The 19,229-nt window shown below is 39.5% G+C and overlaps 1 protein-coding gene across 2 annotated transcripts in view; it reads right to left on the reverse strand.

The window, feature by feature from the left end:
* RELN (reelin) overlaps positions 1-19,229 on the reverse strand; it is a 307,444-nt gene that overhangs the window by 138,435 nt on the left and 149,780 nt on the right. For both annotated transcript variants that reach the window (XM_035127392.2, XM_035127390.2), the window contains exons 9-10: positions 4,350-4,446; positions 2,217-2,457 (exon numbers count right to left, since the gene is read on the reverse strand). In XM_035127392.2, coding sequence (XP_034983283.2) covers positions 2,217-2,457; positions 4,350-4,446 — 338 coding nt within the window. The remainder of the gene's footprint in view (positions 1-2,216; positions 2,458-4,349; positions 4,447-19,229) is intronic.

A 19,229-nucleotide genomic window follows, 5' to 3' on the forward strand; every position in this document is an offset into this window, starting at 1 on the left:
TTTTTGAAAATGAGCTTTGACAAGCATTTTATGGTACTTTTTTAGTACATATCTAATCTCTAATTCACCCACTTTTGCTGTTAAGCTTTGCCCGTAAGTTGCATGCAACTGCTAAACAAGAGCAATTCAACTAAGCTAAACTAAGCTCTGCATGCTTTACATTTATATTCTGCTATGGGATCTCTCTTGGTGCAGTTGCATAGGCCTCGCCAGAGATGGAAGGAAAATGAAGGGATGTAAAATAGGGGCAGAAGGAGAGCCTGCTGGAGCAGGTCAGTGGCCCACCTAGTTCTCCATCCAGGTCTTCAAGTGGCCAAACAGTCGCCCATAGGAAAGCCCCAAGCAGGGCATGACCATGACAGCACTCTTCCCACTTGTGATTCCCAGCAACTGGCATCCAGAGGCATATTGCCTCTGACAGCGGAGGGAGAACATAACCATAGTGGCCAATAGCCATTATAAAGTAAAATAAAAGGTTTTTTTTAAAATAAAAAATATTATGAAAGCATTGAACCAAATAGAAACAAGCAAGGTTAGCATAATTGGCTTTCTTCTTCTTTTATTTTAAATTTTTAATGCACTCTTTGTTTCCTTTTTGATTTTCCCTTTTATTTTGTTTAACTGAAATACGTTCAGTAAAATAAAAATATTATAACTGGCTTTCAAAATTTCATATGTTAAATATTTCTAACAATTTCACTGCTTTAAATTCTTCTTACAGCAATATACTATGCTTGTGAAGTATCCCCCACCCCAAAAGTTCCATATTTACTCCCACACTTTACTAGCTACACTTTACTACAGGCCATATCTGTTTCCTCCAAATACGCCAAGAATATTATCAATATCAGTTATTAACCTTGGTAAGACCTGGTTACTGTATTGTTGTTTTGAATGCACAACTAAGTATATATATCACAACATGAAAGGCTACAGCTGGAATTGGTCATATCATAATCTTTGCAAACTGTTTTGAGGTCCCCCGCTTACAATAGAGCAGTATATACATTTTATATAATAAATAATAAATAAAACAAAACAATAAGCTAAGCTATGAACAAGCTCCTTGCAACCAAGATTACCAGAACAAGCCATGGTTTGAAGTGAGACCACTCAATCCGCTGGAGCCTGTCTTCACATGCAGGGAAAGTCCCTAACTCACCAAGGGTTGGAGACCCATCGGCCACCCTCACCTGGTTTAGCCATCAAGTTGAAGCCATTCCTGGGGTGTCGCTGCTGTCGCATGCTGAGAACTTCTAGAAATCACAGGTGCAGAGTGCAGAGTGGGAACCAAAGGTCATAAGCAGCAGTTCTTGTCAGTAGATTGCGTGGGTGAAGGGTGCAGAGGGTCCAATCCATATACAGTGTACTGGGCCCAGGAAATCCTGTTGGCACCCCTGAAGCTACTTGTGTGCTCCAGTCAACATCTGAGACCCTGCTCTGTGTTCCCCCTCTTGCAGAAGCAAGGTGGGTGATGTTTCCAGGATGTTTCCAGTTGGAGTGATGCAGTTATGGAACACATACTCTACCTGCCTTGCCCCAGCCCTGCCTCATCCAGTCTTCCAACTAGTAGTTTTAAACCCTGGAAGTTTCAAATATGTTTTTGGATGCTAATTCTCTCTTGGTATGCCCATCCCCCCCAAAAAAGAATGCTGTTGTTTGCTATCTTTTAATCTTTGTAAATGTGATTTACAATGCTTTCTAATTTCTATTTTAATTTATTTTGTTAGCTACCTTGTTTGTACTCCACGACTGAAAGCATGAAATATTAAATGGAGTCAGTAGGTAAGTAAATAAGCAAGGAAATAAATAAGCAAAATCCCAGGAAGAGTGATGAAAACTAAATGGTTATGCAATGAAAAAAACTATAATTAACCATTTACGCGGCTTGGGAGGATGGCTACAAAACACAAAGGAATAAGACCGCTATTCATTTCTGTACTGTTCTGCTAAACAGATACCATCGAGACATTTTCTGCTGGATGACCTTTGACATGACAGCTCCAGTACATAAAATATCAAGAGATTTGGCATTGTGATGGGGGCAGGGAAATTATCTGACAACGTGAAATAATTAGAGGGAAATATATATATCCCTTCTCTTGTATCTCATTTAAAATAAAATAAAAAAGCGTGTGTTAGTCAGCCAACTACACTGGGCATCCAATATTGTATTTCCTGAAACATTAGCAAATTAAAACCAAAATTTAGCAAACCTTAATAGTGGCTCCAGGGAAAAACAGCCAGTTGCCTGTGTCCACAGGATCAAGATTATCTTCCAAAACAATTTGTCTGTGGGCTGCATTTATTATCAGAATATTGTCCAATGCCCAGCAGGCCTCATACACATCGCCAGCATGAACATATTCTTGTTTCCACTGAAACTGAATATTTTCTCCTTTGGCTTCTTGGGGAAGGTATAGAATATGAATGATTGTACTGACGTTGGAAGGAGCTCTGTAAGATATTGAGATACACACATATATATTAAAACTATTTATACTTTATAATCAAACAACTCAATAATTTACAGTGTGTTGCATCTCACCAACAAGACAGTAATATTAAAGTGCATTTCCTCAAATTGTACCATGTACTGACATTCCATTTGTTTAAGATGATAATCCAGTATTTAGCTTATTGACATGAAACAATGGGTCAAGCATGCACAAGTCCCATGGAAATGCACTGAAAATGTGCAAAAGCACAACTATTTCTTTTGAACAGTACTGTGCCCATAAGCACTATCCAATTTCTTGTGCATCTTCCATTGAAATGAATTAGAGTTCTACAAGAGAATAATTGCCTCATTGGTGGGACAGTAAGTGCCATTCATTTCAATGAGACATCTACTAATGGATTGTGCTAATGGATGCATTCAAAGATTTTGTGCCTCAAGAAGAGCAAAAAGGGGGGAAAAATTCTATTTTCCCTGTTACACTCTTGAAATGCATAAAATATTTACCATAATACAATATTTGCTTCTTAGGATTTTTCAAATTAAATAATAGCATGTGTTACAGGGAAAGCAAACATTTTATAACTCTTCGTGCTGCTGTAGCAAAAACTATTTTCTTTCAAAAACATGTAATTTTAAGAAGTGTTGATGCAACTTTATCACAAGACAGGCCATTGAAAGAAACTATATATTGCTTTATGTCTTCTGTCCTATTTGAAGCAGCTAGCTGCCATGCTGAAAATTACTGCCCTTGCTGAGATTAAAAGCCGTGCTAAAATGTAAACCGCCAGTACTTTCAGAATGTAATAAAACAGCCGTGAAAAGGCAATGCCAAACCCATACATCTTCCCTGTCCTTTGATAGAACAGAAAGCTTGGTAAACATGGCAGCAGAGGTTTTAATTTCCATTTTTGCTATTCAATTATTTTGGATCCCCAACTGCACGGCTTCAAATTGGGGAGAAAGAACGGGTGAAGTTTGCAACATAATTAATCTTCAATATATATAAAAATAATTTTCTATGGGAATATGATGGAAGGAATCACTAGAGAGAATAAAACCTCGTGATATTCTTAAGCAATAAGGGTGTGTTCATAGCCAAGCCTATGAGCTTTATCACAAATCACAGCTGTCTGCCTGGATCTCTAGCCTAGTCCTCAGATAAAGTTCCACTCCAATCACTCCAATCACAATCGCCTATCACTCCAATCACAAGAAAGCAGGACAATTACTGCAAAACCAGCAGCTCTGTGCAGAAATCTAGTACGCCTAACTGTGGACAACATATATTCAAGGTACGGGGGCTCCCTTTCCATTGACTGAAGTTTAGTTCATGGCGCCACATTACTAAACTGTACAATGAATCTTTACTGCAATCAGAATGTTTCACAGAATCATTGCCTGTTTATGCACATGGAGTCAGCTATGTGCATGTGAAGGTTCTATCCTTCTGAAGCCCCCTTTCCATTGATCAAAGTCTATTTTATGGGTCACAGTAATAGTGCTTTTCTTTTGGTAAAAAATGAGGTGCCAGTATGCATATCTTGATAAAAATGCTGCTGGTGCCAGCACACACACACACACGATGTCACTACTGTGTACTGGTGTGTACCATCACAAGAGAAAGCACTGCATAGAAATATTGATTGAATTTGCCTCCATCCCCAAATGCTTTCAGTCAGAACCATTACTCTGGTTCCCTGTACTGTAACTTAAACCCCAGAGCTATGCAGGCCTTTTCCTAACACTATTGGACAAACACCATTTAAAAATATGAAAAACTGAAAAAAATACCAACTTCCTATTAATTTTAGATTATTTATTTTTTTAGCATATCACACATTTTAAAGCAATGCAAGAAAGTGAAGAATGCTAAATATTTGTAACAAACCTAATTTTCTCCAGTTGAATCCAATCTGCAGAATTGTTCTTGGAGTACGACACAATAATGTTTGGATCTGAGTAACTAAAGCGACATGAACCTGACCCTGTGGAGAGCAATAAAATTAAAAGTGTTATGACACAGTCAAGCAATCAATTATCCCTCTGATACATTCACTTCTGACTGAGTACTTGCCACCATTATCGATTTTCTATATTTTAAAATTCTTTGATTGATGATTAAATTTGCTGTGATCTGTTGCTGAAGGAAAACGCATAACAATGCCTGCTCTCCGAGTCAGAAATAATGTGGAATTGATAAATCACAGCAGTGCAGCATAATCTGCAGTAGATTTCCCAAGGGGAGCCATAATAAATTACTAAACACCCCCTACTCAAAACGCACACACAAGTAATGTTTAAGCCAAAGCGAAATGCCATGTGCCACACATTCCAAGGTAAACACTCAAAGGCTGCTATATACATAGAGAGATTTTTCAAGACTAAACCAAACCCCTTATTGCAGAAGTACTGTGACTTAGGTGCAATGAATTAACTCTGTCTTGGATGTGGATTTTACCTTTGAAATTTAAGGTTGTCTTAAAATGATGCACAATCTGAACATTTTGCTCAAAAATAAAGTCAAAGCAAATCTTAAACAACAGCAGTGAGATGCAGATCCTTTACACAGTGTACAGTGCTGAAACAGATCACCATGGAATTGTAGTCTCAAAACATCTGGAGGCACAAGGTTGGGAAACACTGCCATAAGGTATGGGATCACACATGCTTAGCAATGTACTACCAGGCATGAATATTTCCCTCCATTAAAAAATTAAGTTTCCATTAGCAGTTAACCTAACTCCAAAGATGCATTCCCATCATTTTTCTTTTGCAGGAATGCTTAGTGAGGTGGGCCTGCACAATTTGTGACTCTGACTCCGCAATGCAAGGACAGCCTACTAGGAACAGCCATGAATTGTGACTTGCTCCCATCTGGTGGGACGCAACTGGCTAGGTTGGCTGCAGGTTGTGCAGGTCTAGAGGAAGAGGCCATGATTAGGAAAAGTGAGCAAACAGGATCTCCTCCCCACCTCAGCAGCAAGATCATGTTTGTAGAGTGATTAAGGTGCTGCCACTGGGTTAGATCCTGGGTTCAGATTTCAATTTCAAATTACAACAGACAAGTCCAAGGCACAGGGAAATAAATTACATCAGAAGTACTACATCTTCTTAGTTTTCTTCTCAAGAAGTCCTTAAAAGTGAAAGTGCTATACGCACTGAACTTCTGTGGTGCTGAAGGCGAAGGTGGAACGGTCTCTTTTAATGGAAAACATTCCTCACACTGTGCTCTTCACTTCAATGTAATTGTTAGCTTCAGCTGTTCCTCATATTGTCACAGCTGCAATGTAAATGGTGGTGCAAGGGATGTTCTGTTGTTTGTGACGTGTCAGTTACCTCATATGTACAGTTCAAAAAGGTGCCTGTTTTGGAAATCATGGGGCAGCTTGGAAAAGTTCGGCTAGGGTGGTTGTGAAAATGGTGGCGCAAGTAAAGAAGTCAAACGTGTTCCACTTAATTAGTTCAATTATTTGTAGATCTAAAAATATACTTCAGGAAAGAAACCAGAATCTGTGATAACACCTTCTTATTTCTTTCCTGTACTTCACCCTTTCTTTCTTTCTTTCTTTCTTTCTTTCTTTCTTTCTTTCTTTCTTTCTTTCTTTCTTTCTTTCTTTCTTTCTCTTTCTTTCTCTTTCTTTCTTTCTCTTTCTTTCTCTTTCTTTCTTTCTTTCTTTCTTTCTCTTTCTTTCTTTTTTTAAAAAAATAATTGCTAATGATGTTAAAAATAAACTTTCAAACTCTTACAAACATGTGCAATATGTTCCAACATCTTTGTATGACTACAGAGGCAAAAGGGCTGTGATTAATTAATGTTGCACAAACAAGGATACATTGCACTTCCAATTAAGCTTTTGAAAATAAACTGACTAGCAACTGCCACTAGTTTATTTTTAATGACACAACTGTTTTCCTTTTTACAGTATTAAAAAGCAAATGAAGTAAGAAAAACATTTATATGCCATTTTTACCCATCTGTTGGAACAATCATTTTTACTGGCTGTCATCTGTGCCATTTTCTACATTTCTAGTGCACAGGAACTCAGAGTTGTGTGGTGCCCCTCAGATGCTGCTGGACTACAACTCCCATCATTCCTGACCAATGGCCATGTTGGCTGGAGCTGATGGGTACCACTCTAAACCATGATGATTTATCTTATTTCAGCAGTGTTCCTATATAAACTGGTTTATGTTAAATAGTAGAAAGGTACCTGTCCTAAGAAAATGTTCAGAATAAATGCATGAAGTTGGCTCTCTAAGAAGAAGTAGTTACATTCTGCTGCTCTTGAATATTGTTCAAGGGTAGCTCCAGGGGGGATTGAGAATGGCAGTTTATGTGTTCCCATGAATACCTGTGCAATCCTCCAATTATGTCATCAGCCGAAGATGACAGAAGGCATTCCACACCATCGAGGCCACTTGAGTAAGAGCAATCAAGTAAGAGCAATGAATCCAGGAATACTATCAAGCTATGTACCCGCTCCTTCAGAGGCAGAACAGGCAACTTTCCATCCATTCGGTCTAGGGCAGGCATCACCAAACTGCGGCCCTCCAGATGTTTTGGCCTACAACTCCCATGATCCCTAGCTAACCGGACCAGTGGTCGGGGAAGATGGGAATTGTAGTCCAAAACATCTGGAGGGCCGAAATTTGGGGATGCCTGGTCTAGGGAGCCACCCACTAACAGTTCCCTCAGTCTTATCTGGATTGAGCTTCAGTTTGTTGGCTCTTATCCAGTTCATTACTGAGGCACTTCCACTGCCCAGGGCCGGCCCTATGACCAGGCTGGGTGGCACAGGGCGTCATGGCGCCTGCCCACCAGGGGTGGCGCCGGCTGCTCCGCCACGCAGCAGCGCCCTTGGCAGCAGCTCTGCACGCTAAGCCCACCCGCCCGTTGTGCAGCAGCACCTTCAGCAGCCGCGCTGCGTGCTGAGCCCGGCCGCCCGCCGCGCTGGAAAACGCGGCGGCGGGGGGGGGGGGGCGGCGGAGGGATCCGTCGCACCACAGCGCCAGGGCACCAGAGGTGCTTAAGACGGCCCTGCCACTGCCTCACCTGCAGATGTAAAGGAGAAATTGATCTGAGTGTCATCAGCATACTGCTGACAACATACTCCAAAACTCCAGATGACCCCACTCTGTGGTTTCATGTAATGTTAACCATAATAGGGAATGTGTTTAAACTGCTGCCATACAAATACTTTTAGTCAAGGCAAAATTTGTTTTGGTTTAACATGGAGTCCTTGTTATTCACCCCATGCCTAATTGCCTTACCACACTACTGTTACAGAGACTTGGCTGGTTCAGTATATAAATTCCAAAGGTTAAACGGCTGTTTAGTGGAGGCAACCAGTGAATAAAAGTATCTACTTGGTGGCAATGCTGGAGACCAAAGAAGGAGAGGTGGGTGAATTGGTTTGCTTTCTTCCCCTCCCTCTCACAGTTCAGGCAAAGATCTGTGCTGTCACACTCACTTATTCCCCTGATTTGATAAACTGAATCTTTGCTCCATATCCAGGTCAGATCTTGGACTGACAAGAGCAAAAGGCCCCAGAGATGTGCCTAAAGTTTCATGGTGACAGCTATTCTATTTTGGAAACTTACTAAGTTTTCCTTGGGTTCTGCTTCACTGATGAAAAATTGCCATTCAGCCAATCTAGTTGTTTCTTACTCTGTTCAAGTAACACAACTTAAATGCACTGTTAAATAACACCAGACAACAACCAGGAAATACATCCATTCCTATTACACTGATTATTCAGGCAAGTACAAAATTAAATGATGGCCACTTAGGGAACTCCTCAAAAGAGGCTGCATATGTAGTAGATTCTTAGCTGAACTATGCGTTTTATACTTCCAGGTGTTTGAATGCCTTTGGGACAACAAGCAGAGGCACTTAATTAGACTCTATTGGTAGGTGCCTGAGGGACTAGCCGTTGACAATGCCATGTTTATGAAAGGCAGATATACTACCAGCAGTTCACAGTATCAAATGGTGTTTTACTCAGATAAGCCGGATGTCATTTATGAAAAGAGCAATTTTATGTTTGCTACCATGGGCTGTGGTGGGCTGAACCTCTGCAAGTGATTCAATGGACTGAAGAAGGAAAAGAGCTGGCTTTGTACTTCTCTTCAAGAGAAACAAGTCTTCAAACAGAAATCAGACAAATAAGAGGATGCCTATGCAAAATTACAGACATTCTACTGCATATTGTTTGAATAGTGAGATAAAAATAGAATATGGTAGAACCCCACTCTGTCTAATGTCATCAATGCATGTATGTTAGTTGGCTGCTTCTGTTTATTTGGATAGTTCAGTAACTACTTTTAATTATGATACTACTGGCTTTTAATTATGATACTAGCAGCTGTTAGCTAGGTTGAAGCAACCATCTCAGCGCTATAGCTCAAACTGATGGGACTTTTAGCCCTTGGACAATTCTCACCATGCTAATAAATTATGTGCTGCAGCACTAAGTCTTTATGAGGCATTTTAGTCATTTTATAGAGACCTTAAAGCATGTTTGTTTCATGATCTCCTAGCACATTAACAATTAATTCCATGTGTTGTTTCCAAATAGGTACCAATCCTCAAAACTTTGAGTTGGGTTTGGGATTCTGTTTTCAACTGAGACAGTATATGAAATCAATGATAAACAATTATTATCATCCAAGCACTTTGCATATCTTATACATTTGTAAAATAACACACAAAGAGAATAAAAATCAGATTTTTCAAAATGCCCAAGATTTAATGCCATCTGTAGAAATATTAGATCAGGTTTTCAGCAACAAAAGCCTTTGATTTCACCTTCCCCTCCCATGTCACAAAGCGCTAAATGTTAAATGTTTTGTAAAATGGATAAATCATTAAATTAAAAAGCAAGCTCTTCCTGCTAAATACCAATGTGAAAAATCTGAACCAAATTATAAATGTTTGATGAGCCTTTTCCATGAGAATAGTGACTATTCAGAATGAAATGAGTCTGCAGGCTGACCTATAATTGCTACAGATTCTATCTCACTACCATTTGGGGCATGGTTCCATCTTCTGCCTCTGGCATAGTGGATGGTGTGGGCCCAGGCTATTTAAACTGACCCAGACCAAATTGTCTTCTACATTGCACTGCTGACTCCCCCCCTGTTAAAATTGTCCTTGTTGTGGAATGAGGTTGTTCACTGATTAATGGAGCTGGGAGCTTTTTTCTCATAATTGTCTGTCTGTCTGTCTGTCTGTCTGTCTATCATTATATTACAGAATATTACACAAATATTTTCATGTCGTCTTCCAGAACTGATGGTATGAGCTCCCTGGCCTGAAATTCTTCACTCAGTTGGCCTACAGCTGTAAGGTTTTCACCTTTCCCATAGTGAAGATATGAGTGTTGCATGATGATAATGTCCTGAATTGTCACGATGTTTTTGTAGAGTACGAGCCTTGGGAAAGATCCACAGCTTGTGAGGAGATCCCCATAAGCAGATTTGGGGGAGGCAGTTTAAGTCCTTAGTCCTAGCTTGGGGTACTAGGGTGGCCTCCATGTGCTGAGGTTGCTGGCAGGCCCCACAGGAGAGGCCTGTATCACAATGGGTCCAAGAGTCTGGCAATGGGATGCCTGGTAGATGGCTCCCGGTCCTGTGCTGCACCAGACTTTGTAACCAATAAAGCTGTGTCCATGTTGTTAACCTACAAACTTGTCTTGTGATATTCATTGCTCCTGGGCAATATGCTGAGGTGTGCTTGGGGCACAATCCTGCTGTCCAGCAAATACAGTCGCAACTGGGCCCTGCGCAAGACTTGGACCATGGGGTGGACGTGGATTGTACTTCCAGGTGGTAAGCAACAAGAAGCCTCCGCATGGATGATGTAACTGTCTCGTGATCATTATTGGGGGAGTGCTGTCTTAGTTCTAACATTGGAAAACAGTGGGATGTGAAGGGTTTATATGCAAACAATGTGTAATATCTAAATAATGTAGTTATTTAAGTTACAATGCAATTCTGCCCACCTTTCCCCTCCTATACTGCTTTTTATAGTGTGCCAAAAATAATCCAAATCCCTGATAATTCATGTTGAAGAAAAACAAATTCTCCCTTAAATATCTTTTGATCAAATACCGGTAGCTGCAAACAAACAAACAAAAAAACCAAACAAACAAAAGAAATGCTGTTGCAGTGTAATATTGCAGTGCATCTTATTGTTTTAAAATCTCTTTATAATCCAGCATTTATTATTTTTAAAAAACCAACTAATTCAATCATGGCCTGTGCTTCTGCTTGGTATTCTAAACTTGGTATCCTAAACTGGAATGCAGATTTCTTAAGGCTTCACTGCTTTACTCTTTCCCCCCCTAAATGTCCAAAGTTGCATAGCCACGCCAGAGTAAAAGTATAGATATACACTATGATCTTGCAGTAGCAAACAAACTACAGTACAGTGGTGCCTCGCTAGATGAATTTAATTCGTTCCATGGGTCTTTTCTTATAACGAAAAATTTGTCGAGTGAATCCCATAGGAATGCATTGATTTTTTTTTTGGATTTTTTTTTTGCCCATGTTGTTGTTGTTTAGTCGTTTAGTCGTGTCCGACTCTTCGTGACCCCATGGACCATAGCACGCCAGGCACTCCTGTCTTCCACTGCCTCCCGCAGTTTGGTCAAACTCATGTTCGTAGCTTCGAGAACACTGTCCAACCATCTTGTCCTCTGTCGTCCCCTTCTCCTAGTGCCCTCAATCTTTCCCAACATCAGGGTCTTTTCCAAGCTTTTTTGCCCATAGGAACACATTAATTGAATTTCAATGCATTCCTATGGGAAACCGCAATTCGCTAGACGAATTTTTCGTAAAACGAATTCATCTAGCGAGGCAACCTCCGCTAGAAAAAACCTTTCGTTAAGCGGAAATTTCGTTAAGCAGGGCATTCGTTAAGCGAGGCACCACTGTATACATATCCTGCTGCTCGCTACTTAGTTGCTGCTGGGAGAACTAGTCAGATGAAGGAACTACAGCTCCTTTAAGCCAGCTAGCAAGAAAAAAAAGGTAAAGGACCCCTGGACAGTTAAGGCCAGTCAAAGGCGACTCATCTCATCTCACTTGCAGACTGGGGGAGCCAGTGTTTCTCCACAGACAGCTTTCCGGGTCATGTGGCCAGCATGACTAAACTGCTTCTACTTGCACTGGTGTGCTTTCGAACTGGTAGGTTGGCAGGAGCTGGGACAGAGCAAAGGGAGCTCACCCCCTGGTGGTGCTGCCAGGCCTACGTGTCCAGATTTGAGACCTCTGGTGCCTTTCATTCCCATAGCATGCTTCAGTTCCTAAGTCTGAGTTATGTGCCATTATGGCTACACCAGCTCACACACCTACTCATTTTGTCTTGTACCTTCCATTACTTGTTGCACTCATCCTTTTATTCACCTGCAACTTTGACCCAAGGATTTTTGCATGCTTTACAGCCTCATCAACAGTCTACCTCTTCTTCCACAGCAGTTGGTACGCCACCATAATCTCATTCTAGCAAGACCTAGACAAGGAGCTACTGCTAGTAAGTGGCATGCCAGGCAAATCTTGTGGCTGTTCAAGTGCTCGGCAAAATGTCAAAGTGATGTTGACAAAAGACTAAATTTATCCCTTGGTCTCCAGATGCTGGGCTCATTTTCATTCTTGATTCTGTACCCCACATTGTTGCTCTACCACACAAGTAGCTGTAGATAATCCACAGCACTTGGAGGACCATTTTCTGTTATGGAATTTGGCATGAATGAATGTCTTTGTGTAGGAGTCAGTGGAAAAAGCTTAGTCATAGGGAAGAAATATTTGTTCAGGAAGGAAACACATCTCCCTTTTGAGCTCTCATTTAAGAAGATTACGAGACGAGCCAACTCTATATCAACATTCACCCACAGGCCGTACCCGGGGCTTTATATCATGAGGGAATGAATTGGCTGAACCTAGTTTGGTGAGAAAATAATTAAAAGAACAAGTGCTTAGCTGCTTTAAAATACAATTCTAGAAGTTTCATACCTGGTATAAACAATTGCTTTAATTAAGCTGAAAGAAAACAATGCAAATCTATAAAAGTGTGCAGCCCTTGAAGAGGTTAGATAATCCCGCCTCTACATTTTAATTCAGTAAATGAATTAAGTAAGTGAGGGATCTTTAGCGCCATTACAGCCTGACACATCATGGACAGATTCACAAATTAATGAGTCCTGCTTACTTTTTAATAAGATAAAGTTGGTAGAGAGAATAGAAATGCACAGAAGAGTGTAAAATTGACAGATACTCTAGTTAACAGCTACAAAAAAATAAGTTATTTAATAGTTAGCTGGTGATTCATGATCTTAATTGTTGTTGTGGGGTATGTGTGTGTATGTAATTTGTTACATTTCTATCCCACCTTTCCTCCAAGGAGCTCAAGGTGGCATACATGGTTCTCCTCCCCATTTTTATTTTCACAACAACTCTGTAAAGTAGACTAGGCTGAGGAATAAAAGCCAAGAAACCACAAAAATGCACATACACACACACATTTGCAAATAATTTATGTTACTGCATTGGGTAAATCTTTTTTTTGTTTTTGTTTTGCATCCAATTCATGGACCCCTTGAAGCTCATCATAGACCCCATAGGAAACCCATCATAGACCCCAAAGGAGTCCGTGGAATGCAGGTTAAGAACCCCAGCACTGGAACATGTGGTGGGGTTGCTTGGAGCTTTTATCAAGCTTCTGTAGACTACCTCTGTGGAGTGCCACCAGTGAATCTCAGGACCCTAGCATCTGCTCTGCTCTGGAGATGGCCATATGAGTCAGTAAGTGACAAGCAATTTCTGTTTTAGCATCCATATATCAAACATGCTTAGACAATATGTTTTATGCGTCTTTCAATTTACTGTCCAAGGCTGCAATAATAATTGAGCACCATTGAACTCATTTATTAATGACTTGGTCGAAGAAATTGAGGAGATGCTCATCAAATTTGTAGATGACACCAAACTGGAAGGGGTAGCTAATGCTACAGAAGACAGAATTGGGATTCAGTATGATCTTAACTGATTGGAGAACTGGGCCCAAGCTAACAGAATGAATTTCAATAGGGACAAATGTAAGGGTCTACACCTGGGAAGGAAGAACCAGCTGCACCAAATTAAGAAAAGGGACATCTGGGTTACATGTACAAAATATCTAGGGGTCTTGGTGGACCACAAGCTTAACACGAGTCAATTGTGTGATGCAGCAGCAAAAAAAGCTAATACTATTTTAGGCTGCATCAACAAAGGTATATTGTCCTGATAAAGGGAAGTAATAGGTAAAGGTAAAGGGACCCCTGACCATTAGGTCCAGTCGTGACCGACTCTGGGGTTGCGCGCTCATCTCGCATTATTGGCCGAGGGAGCTGGCGTATAGCTTCCAGGTCATGTGGCCAGCATGACAAAGCTGCTTCTGGCAAACCAGAGCAGCACATGGAAACGCCATTTACCTTCCCGCTGTAGCGGTTCCTATTTATCTACTTGCATTTTTTGACGTGCTTTCGAACTGCTAGGTTGGCAGGAGCTGGGACCAAGCAACGGGAGCTCACCCCGTCACAGGGATTCGAACCGCCGACCTTCTGATCAGCAAACCCTAGGCTCAGTGGTTTAACCACAGCGCCACCTGGGTCCCTAAAGGGAAGTAATAGTACCACACTATTCTGCCTTGGTCAGACCACACTTGGAGTACTGTGTCCAGTTCTGGGTGCCACGGTTTAAAAATGATATTGACAAGCTGGAACATGTACACAGGAGGGCTCCTAGATGATCAGGGGTGTGGAAACCAAGCCTTATGAGGAATGGTTGAGGGAGTTGGGTATGCTTAGCCTGGAAAAGAGGAGACTGAGAGGACATATGACAGCCTTTTTCAAAGTGCTATCACCTGGAAGATGGAGCAAGCTTGTTTTCTCCTGCTCTGGAGGCTAGGACCTGAACCAATAGATTCATGTTACAAGAAAGGAGATTCCAACTAAACATCAGGAAAAACTTTCTGACAGTAAGAGCTGTTAGACAGTGGAATCGACTCCCTTGGGAGCTGGTGGGCTCTCCTTAATTGGAGGTCTTGAAGAAGAGGTTGGAGTAGATGACTCTTGGGGACACCTTTCAACTCTACAATTCTATGTTTCTATGAATATGAGTGCTACAATATCTGTAAGGATGTACAAATATTGAAGGGAATAGAAAAAGATTGTAGGATTGCAATTCTGCAGCTGAACATTCACATTCTTTGACTAATACAAAATGAAACACTTTTTGGTTCCCAAGCTTTTGTACTGCCATACAAAACACAGTTTATACAGAAAACACACTCTGCACACATTGCTAACTCTCCAAAATTAAAATAGTTCTACATGTAAGTAGTTCTTCCCCTAGAACATTTCCCTCTTACCTACTGTCTACATATATATTGACTTCAGTCATGAAGTCCATTATTATTGTGAGTCACCTTCTACAGATGGGCTATGAATGATCATATTTGGGGGAAGTTCAGGGACATAGCTATGGGGGGAACATAGGCTTTGTGAGTGAGATGCAGAGACTATTTTGGCTAATGAACCATGCTAATATTTCATGGCAGCTGAGCTTTAAAACTCTCGTGTGTTCCTCCTCCGCCATAAACTGTGCAATTAAATTTTTTTTGCTGAAAAGATCCCTAAGGTACTGCCTTTAAATATCTTAATTAGAAGTAATCCCATTGCACATTATAGTAACTCAGAGCATTTAGTCTTGCTGAAATGTAGCAGCATATGAGGAGGGAAATGTGAAATGGCTGGAAATGATTTGGCACTGGGGCAGTCAGCAAGGAAGAGCAAAATACCATTTCAGTTCTGAGTTAAGAAAAACCGGCACTAATTCAGAGGAAACATGCACATCCAGCATCTTAGTGTGAATCTGCAAAGGCTGTTATATGTTGTAGATGTTATCTGCTGTACTCTTTAGGGATAATAATGGTTTCATGCATCAGTAAGTTCACCCTAAACTCAACTGACAGGAATAATTGTTCACCAGCTCAATAAAATAGCAAAAAACTATTAGCAGCTCAATATTTTGGATGCTTGTATTTAGCAGAGCCCAGGATCTATTGAACATGTGGTACTACTTGAAAATGCATTTAATGAAATTTTCTCAGGGAAATTATCCTTTCATATGCATGATCTAAGGAGCTTTGGGATTTAGCATGAAATCTGGGCCATTTTTGCTTAAATCCTTAGTCATTATCCATTCCTCTAACTCAAATTACTTGATTCATGCCTGGTGTTTTGGCAATGGAAAGGATCTGGATGAAAGATGTGTATTAAGTTGTTGCACAGGGTGTTCAATGTGCAGTCTGTTACTGGCATAATGTAAGATGTATTACAGCTTTGCAACAAGCAGATAGAAAGTGTTAGAGCTCAACAACGCAACTGGCAGCAGCTTGAAGTACCTGTTGTTGGACTATATGACGTTACACTGCTGCTGGCAGTTTGACTATCTTACTGCATTTTTTTAAAAAAACACACACACACATTTTCTTAAAAACAATAACAACATCTTGAACATATTAAAAGGTTCTAACTTCCTTCCCCTAACTCTTTTCACATCTTCATCTCTTTGAACAGTGTCCCTTTCCTTGATCCTCCCTGATATTACAAGTGATCATTCCTCACTCCTACCCTGGGCAAAGTCAGTATTTATTTTCTTTACCCTCAGCTACCCTGCATATGAGAGTTTGGTACTTGTATGGGTGGGGGAGAAATTATGTTTGCTTCACATTTTAACACGAACCTACCTAATGTTCATTTCCCAAAACAACAACACAAATGTAACTATCCTTCAAAATTCTAAAAGATTTTATTCATTATGATTAATCTGGATTCCTTCCAGGTAGACAAATTAAAGACAATATTAGAAATGTACTGAATATTATAGAATACCTGGAAGTGAGAAATGAGAAAAAAGCAGCATTGATGTTTATAGATGCAGAAAAAGCATTTGATAATGTTTCTTGGAGCTTCATGAGGAAAGTGATGGAGGAAATGGGATTTGGATGAAATTTTAATAGGGGGAATACAAGCTGTTTACTCAGAACAGAATGCAAATATAATTGTAAATTGTGTGATGACGGATAAATGTAACATTCAAAAAGGAACAAGACAAGGATGTCCATTGTCACCACTGTTGTTCATTCTGGTACTGGAAGTTTTGACAAAAAGGGTAAGAGAAGATAGAGAAGTGTCAGGAATAAAAGTAAAGAAAAATGAGCATAAACTGAAATTATTTGCAGATGATTTGGTAATAACTGTGAAAGATCCAAAAAACTCTTTCCCAAAAATAATGAATATAATACAAGAGTTTGGTCAAGTGGCAGGATTTAAATTAAATTAAAGTAAAACCAAATTGTTATTAAAAATATTAAAGAATCTGAAAGGAAAGAAATAATAGAAATGACAGGGATAGAAGTACAAAAAAAAAGTATTTGGGGATGTTATTCCTCTTCCAAACTACCCCAGTACTAATGGGGAATGCATGCTTCAAAGAATGGCAAAGAGAGATTTCAAGATTTGTCTGGCATGGGAAACAGCCAAGGATAAAAAATAAGATACTAACAGATGTGAAAGAAAGAGGTTGATTCTCACTTCCAGACTTAAAACTGTATTATGAAGCTGCATCCCTAATATGGACCTGTGATTGGATCAAGCTAGATAGGGAGGAAATAATAGAACTGGAAGGACATGACAATAGGTTTGGATGGCATGCTTATCTATGGTATGGAAAGGCAAAAATACATAAAGGGTTTCACAATCATATAATAAGGAGATCATTATTTAAAGTGTGGGAAAAATATAAAGACTTATTAGAACCTAAGACACCTTGGTGGTTATCACCTATTGAGGCATTGTCACTTAAAACATTGGGTGTGTGTGTGTGAATGGCCAACATATAGAGACTTACTGGTACAACAAGAAGGAAAACTAAAACTGAAAGAATATGAAGAAATAAAGGAACATCTTCAAAGTTGGTTGCACCATAGATAGCTAAAGGACATCTTCAAAGAGGACAATAGAAAAGGTTTTTCGTATTCATTTTCCAAATTCCAAAAGGAAGTGATAGAAGAAAATTCAAAACTATTTAAAAAGGCATATAATATCCTTTTGGAGTGGGAAAGTAAAGATGAAGAAGTAAAATTGGTAATGATTAAATGGGCACAAGATATAGGTCACAATATACAATTTGAAGATTGGATAAAATTGTGGAAAGTAAATTTGAAATTTACGGATTGTATATTGTTGAGAGAGAATTACATGAAGATGATGTATAGATGGTACAGTATATATCACCGGTCAAATAGGCAAAAATGTATAAAAATGAAAAGAAAGAGTGTTGGAGGTGCGAGACTGAAGGTACTTTTTATCATATGTGGTGGGATTGTAAAAATGTAAAAGTGTATTGGGAAATGATATATAATGAATTGATGAAAATAACATTTGTTAGACAACCAGAAGCTTTCCTGTTAGGTATTTTAGGCCAAGATCTGGCGAAAGAAAAGAGGACACTATTTATGTATGTTACTACGGCGGTGAGAATTCTGATAGCACAAAAGTGGAAGACTGGAGAAATTCCAACTAAAGAACAATGGCAAGAGAAATTGATGAACTATGCAGAACTGGCAAAATTGACGGACAAACTTTGAGAAAAAGTTTGTGACTTTGACTTTGAAAAAGAGTGGGAACCATTTATAACATACTTGCAGAAACAAAGGAAGACTATTGACTTGATGGCAGGATTTAAATAAACACTCACACCTTTTTTTAACAAGGAACATTTAAAAGAATAAAAGAAATGATATAGTAGATTCTTAAGAAAGAGCAGTATGTAACAAGAGGGAAACAAACCAGAAGTGGAAGTTGGGGGAAGCCCAGGAGGGGAGGGAAGAAGTGATGTAACATAAATGTTATTGATATGAAATGTATGTAATGATAGAAAAATAAAAGTGAATGAAAATTTAATAAAAATAAATTAGACACAGCTGATTCCAGTACTGTATGCTTTGGTGGAATGCATTTCTTAGCTCATATACAAGCCCACTTTCTATTATATTCTGCACTCTATGGTTGGTGCACACTGGACAGTCCAAATGTGCACTCTAGATGGAAAGCAGACTTTCCTTTCTTTTCTCAGGCACATGAGTATCACAACGAACAAGATCAGTGGTGAGCTCAGAAAGCAACGTATTGTGACTGAGAGATGCCAATATCACAGCTGCATTACTAATTACAAGTGATATTCCAAGTGATATTAAAGTAATATTTAAAAGTCTGATAAATAAGTCAATGTAAAGTATAAATGTATTACATATTTTTGGAACCTTCTGGCATCTAGATTTACGGTAATTCAAAGAAGAGGAGAACCACCCCAGTGTCAATCTAATTGATAGTTTTCATTTCCAGCAAGTATCTCCACAGTTTAATCACAACTCTACTGAGGTATACCCTGCTAGAAGAATTACTTGTTAAAATGAGAATTTAATACATTTCTAGAATTCCACAGAGGAAACAGTCAACATTGCTTCTTTGGTCTTATTGAGTTATCTATACACTAAAACGTTTTCCTCCAGCGCACATTTAATTGAATCATGTCTTCAAAAAATTAATACTTTTTCTATGCCTTTCAAAAACCACAAGTCACCACTTGCCTTCTTTGCTTAATACATCATACAAATGTGCAGTAATTCTCAGCAGGGTTTAACACATCATACAAATGCGCAATA

Source organism: Zootoca vivipara, chromosome 10 (assembly GCF_963506605.1).
Source record: "Zootoca vivipara chromosome 10, rZooViv1.1, whole genome shotgun sequence".
Classification (NCBI taxonomy): domain Eukaryota; kingdom Metazoa; phylum Chordata; class Lepidosauria; order Squamata; family Lacertidae; genus Zootoca; species Zootoca vivipara.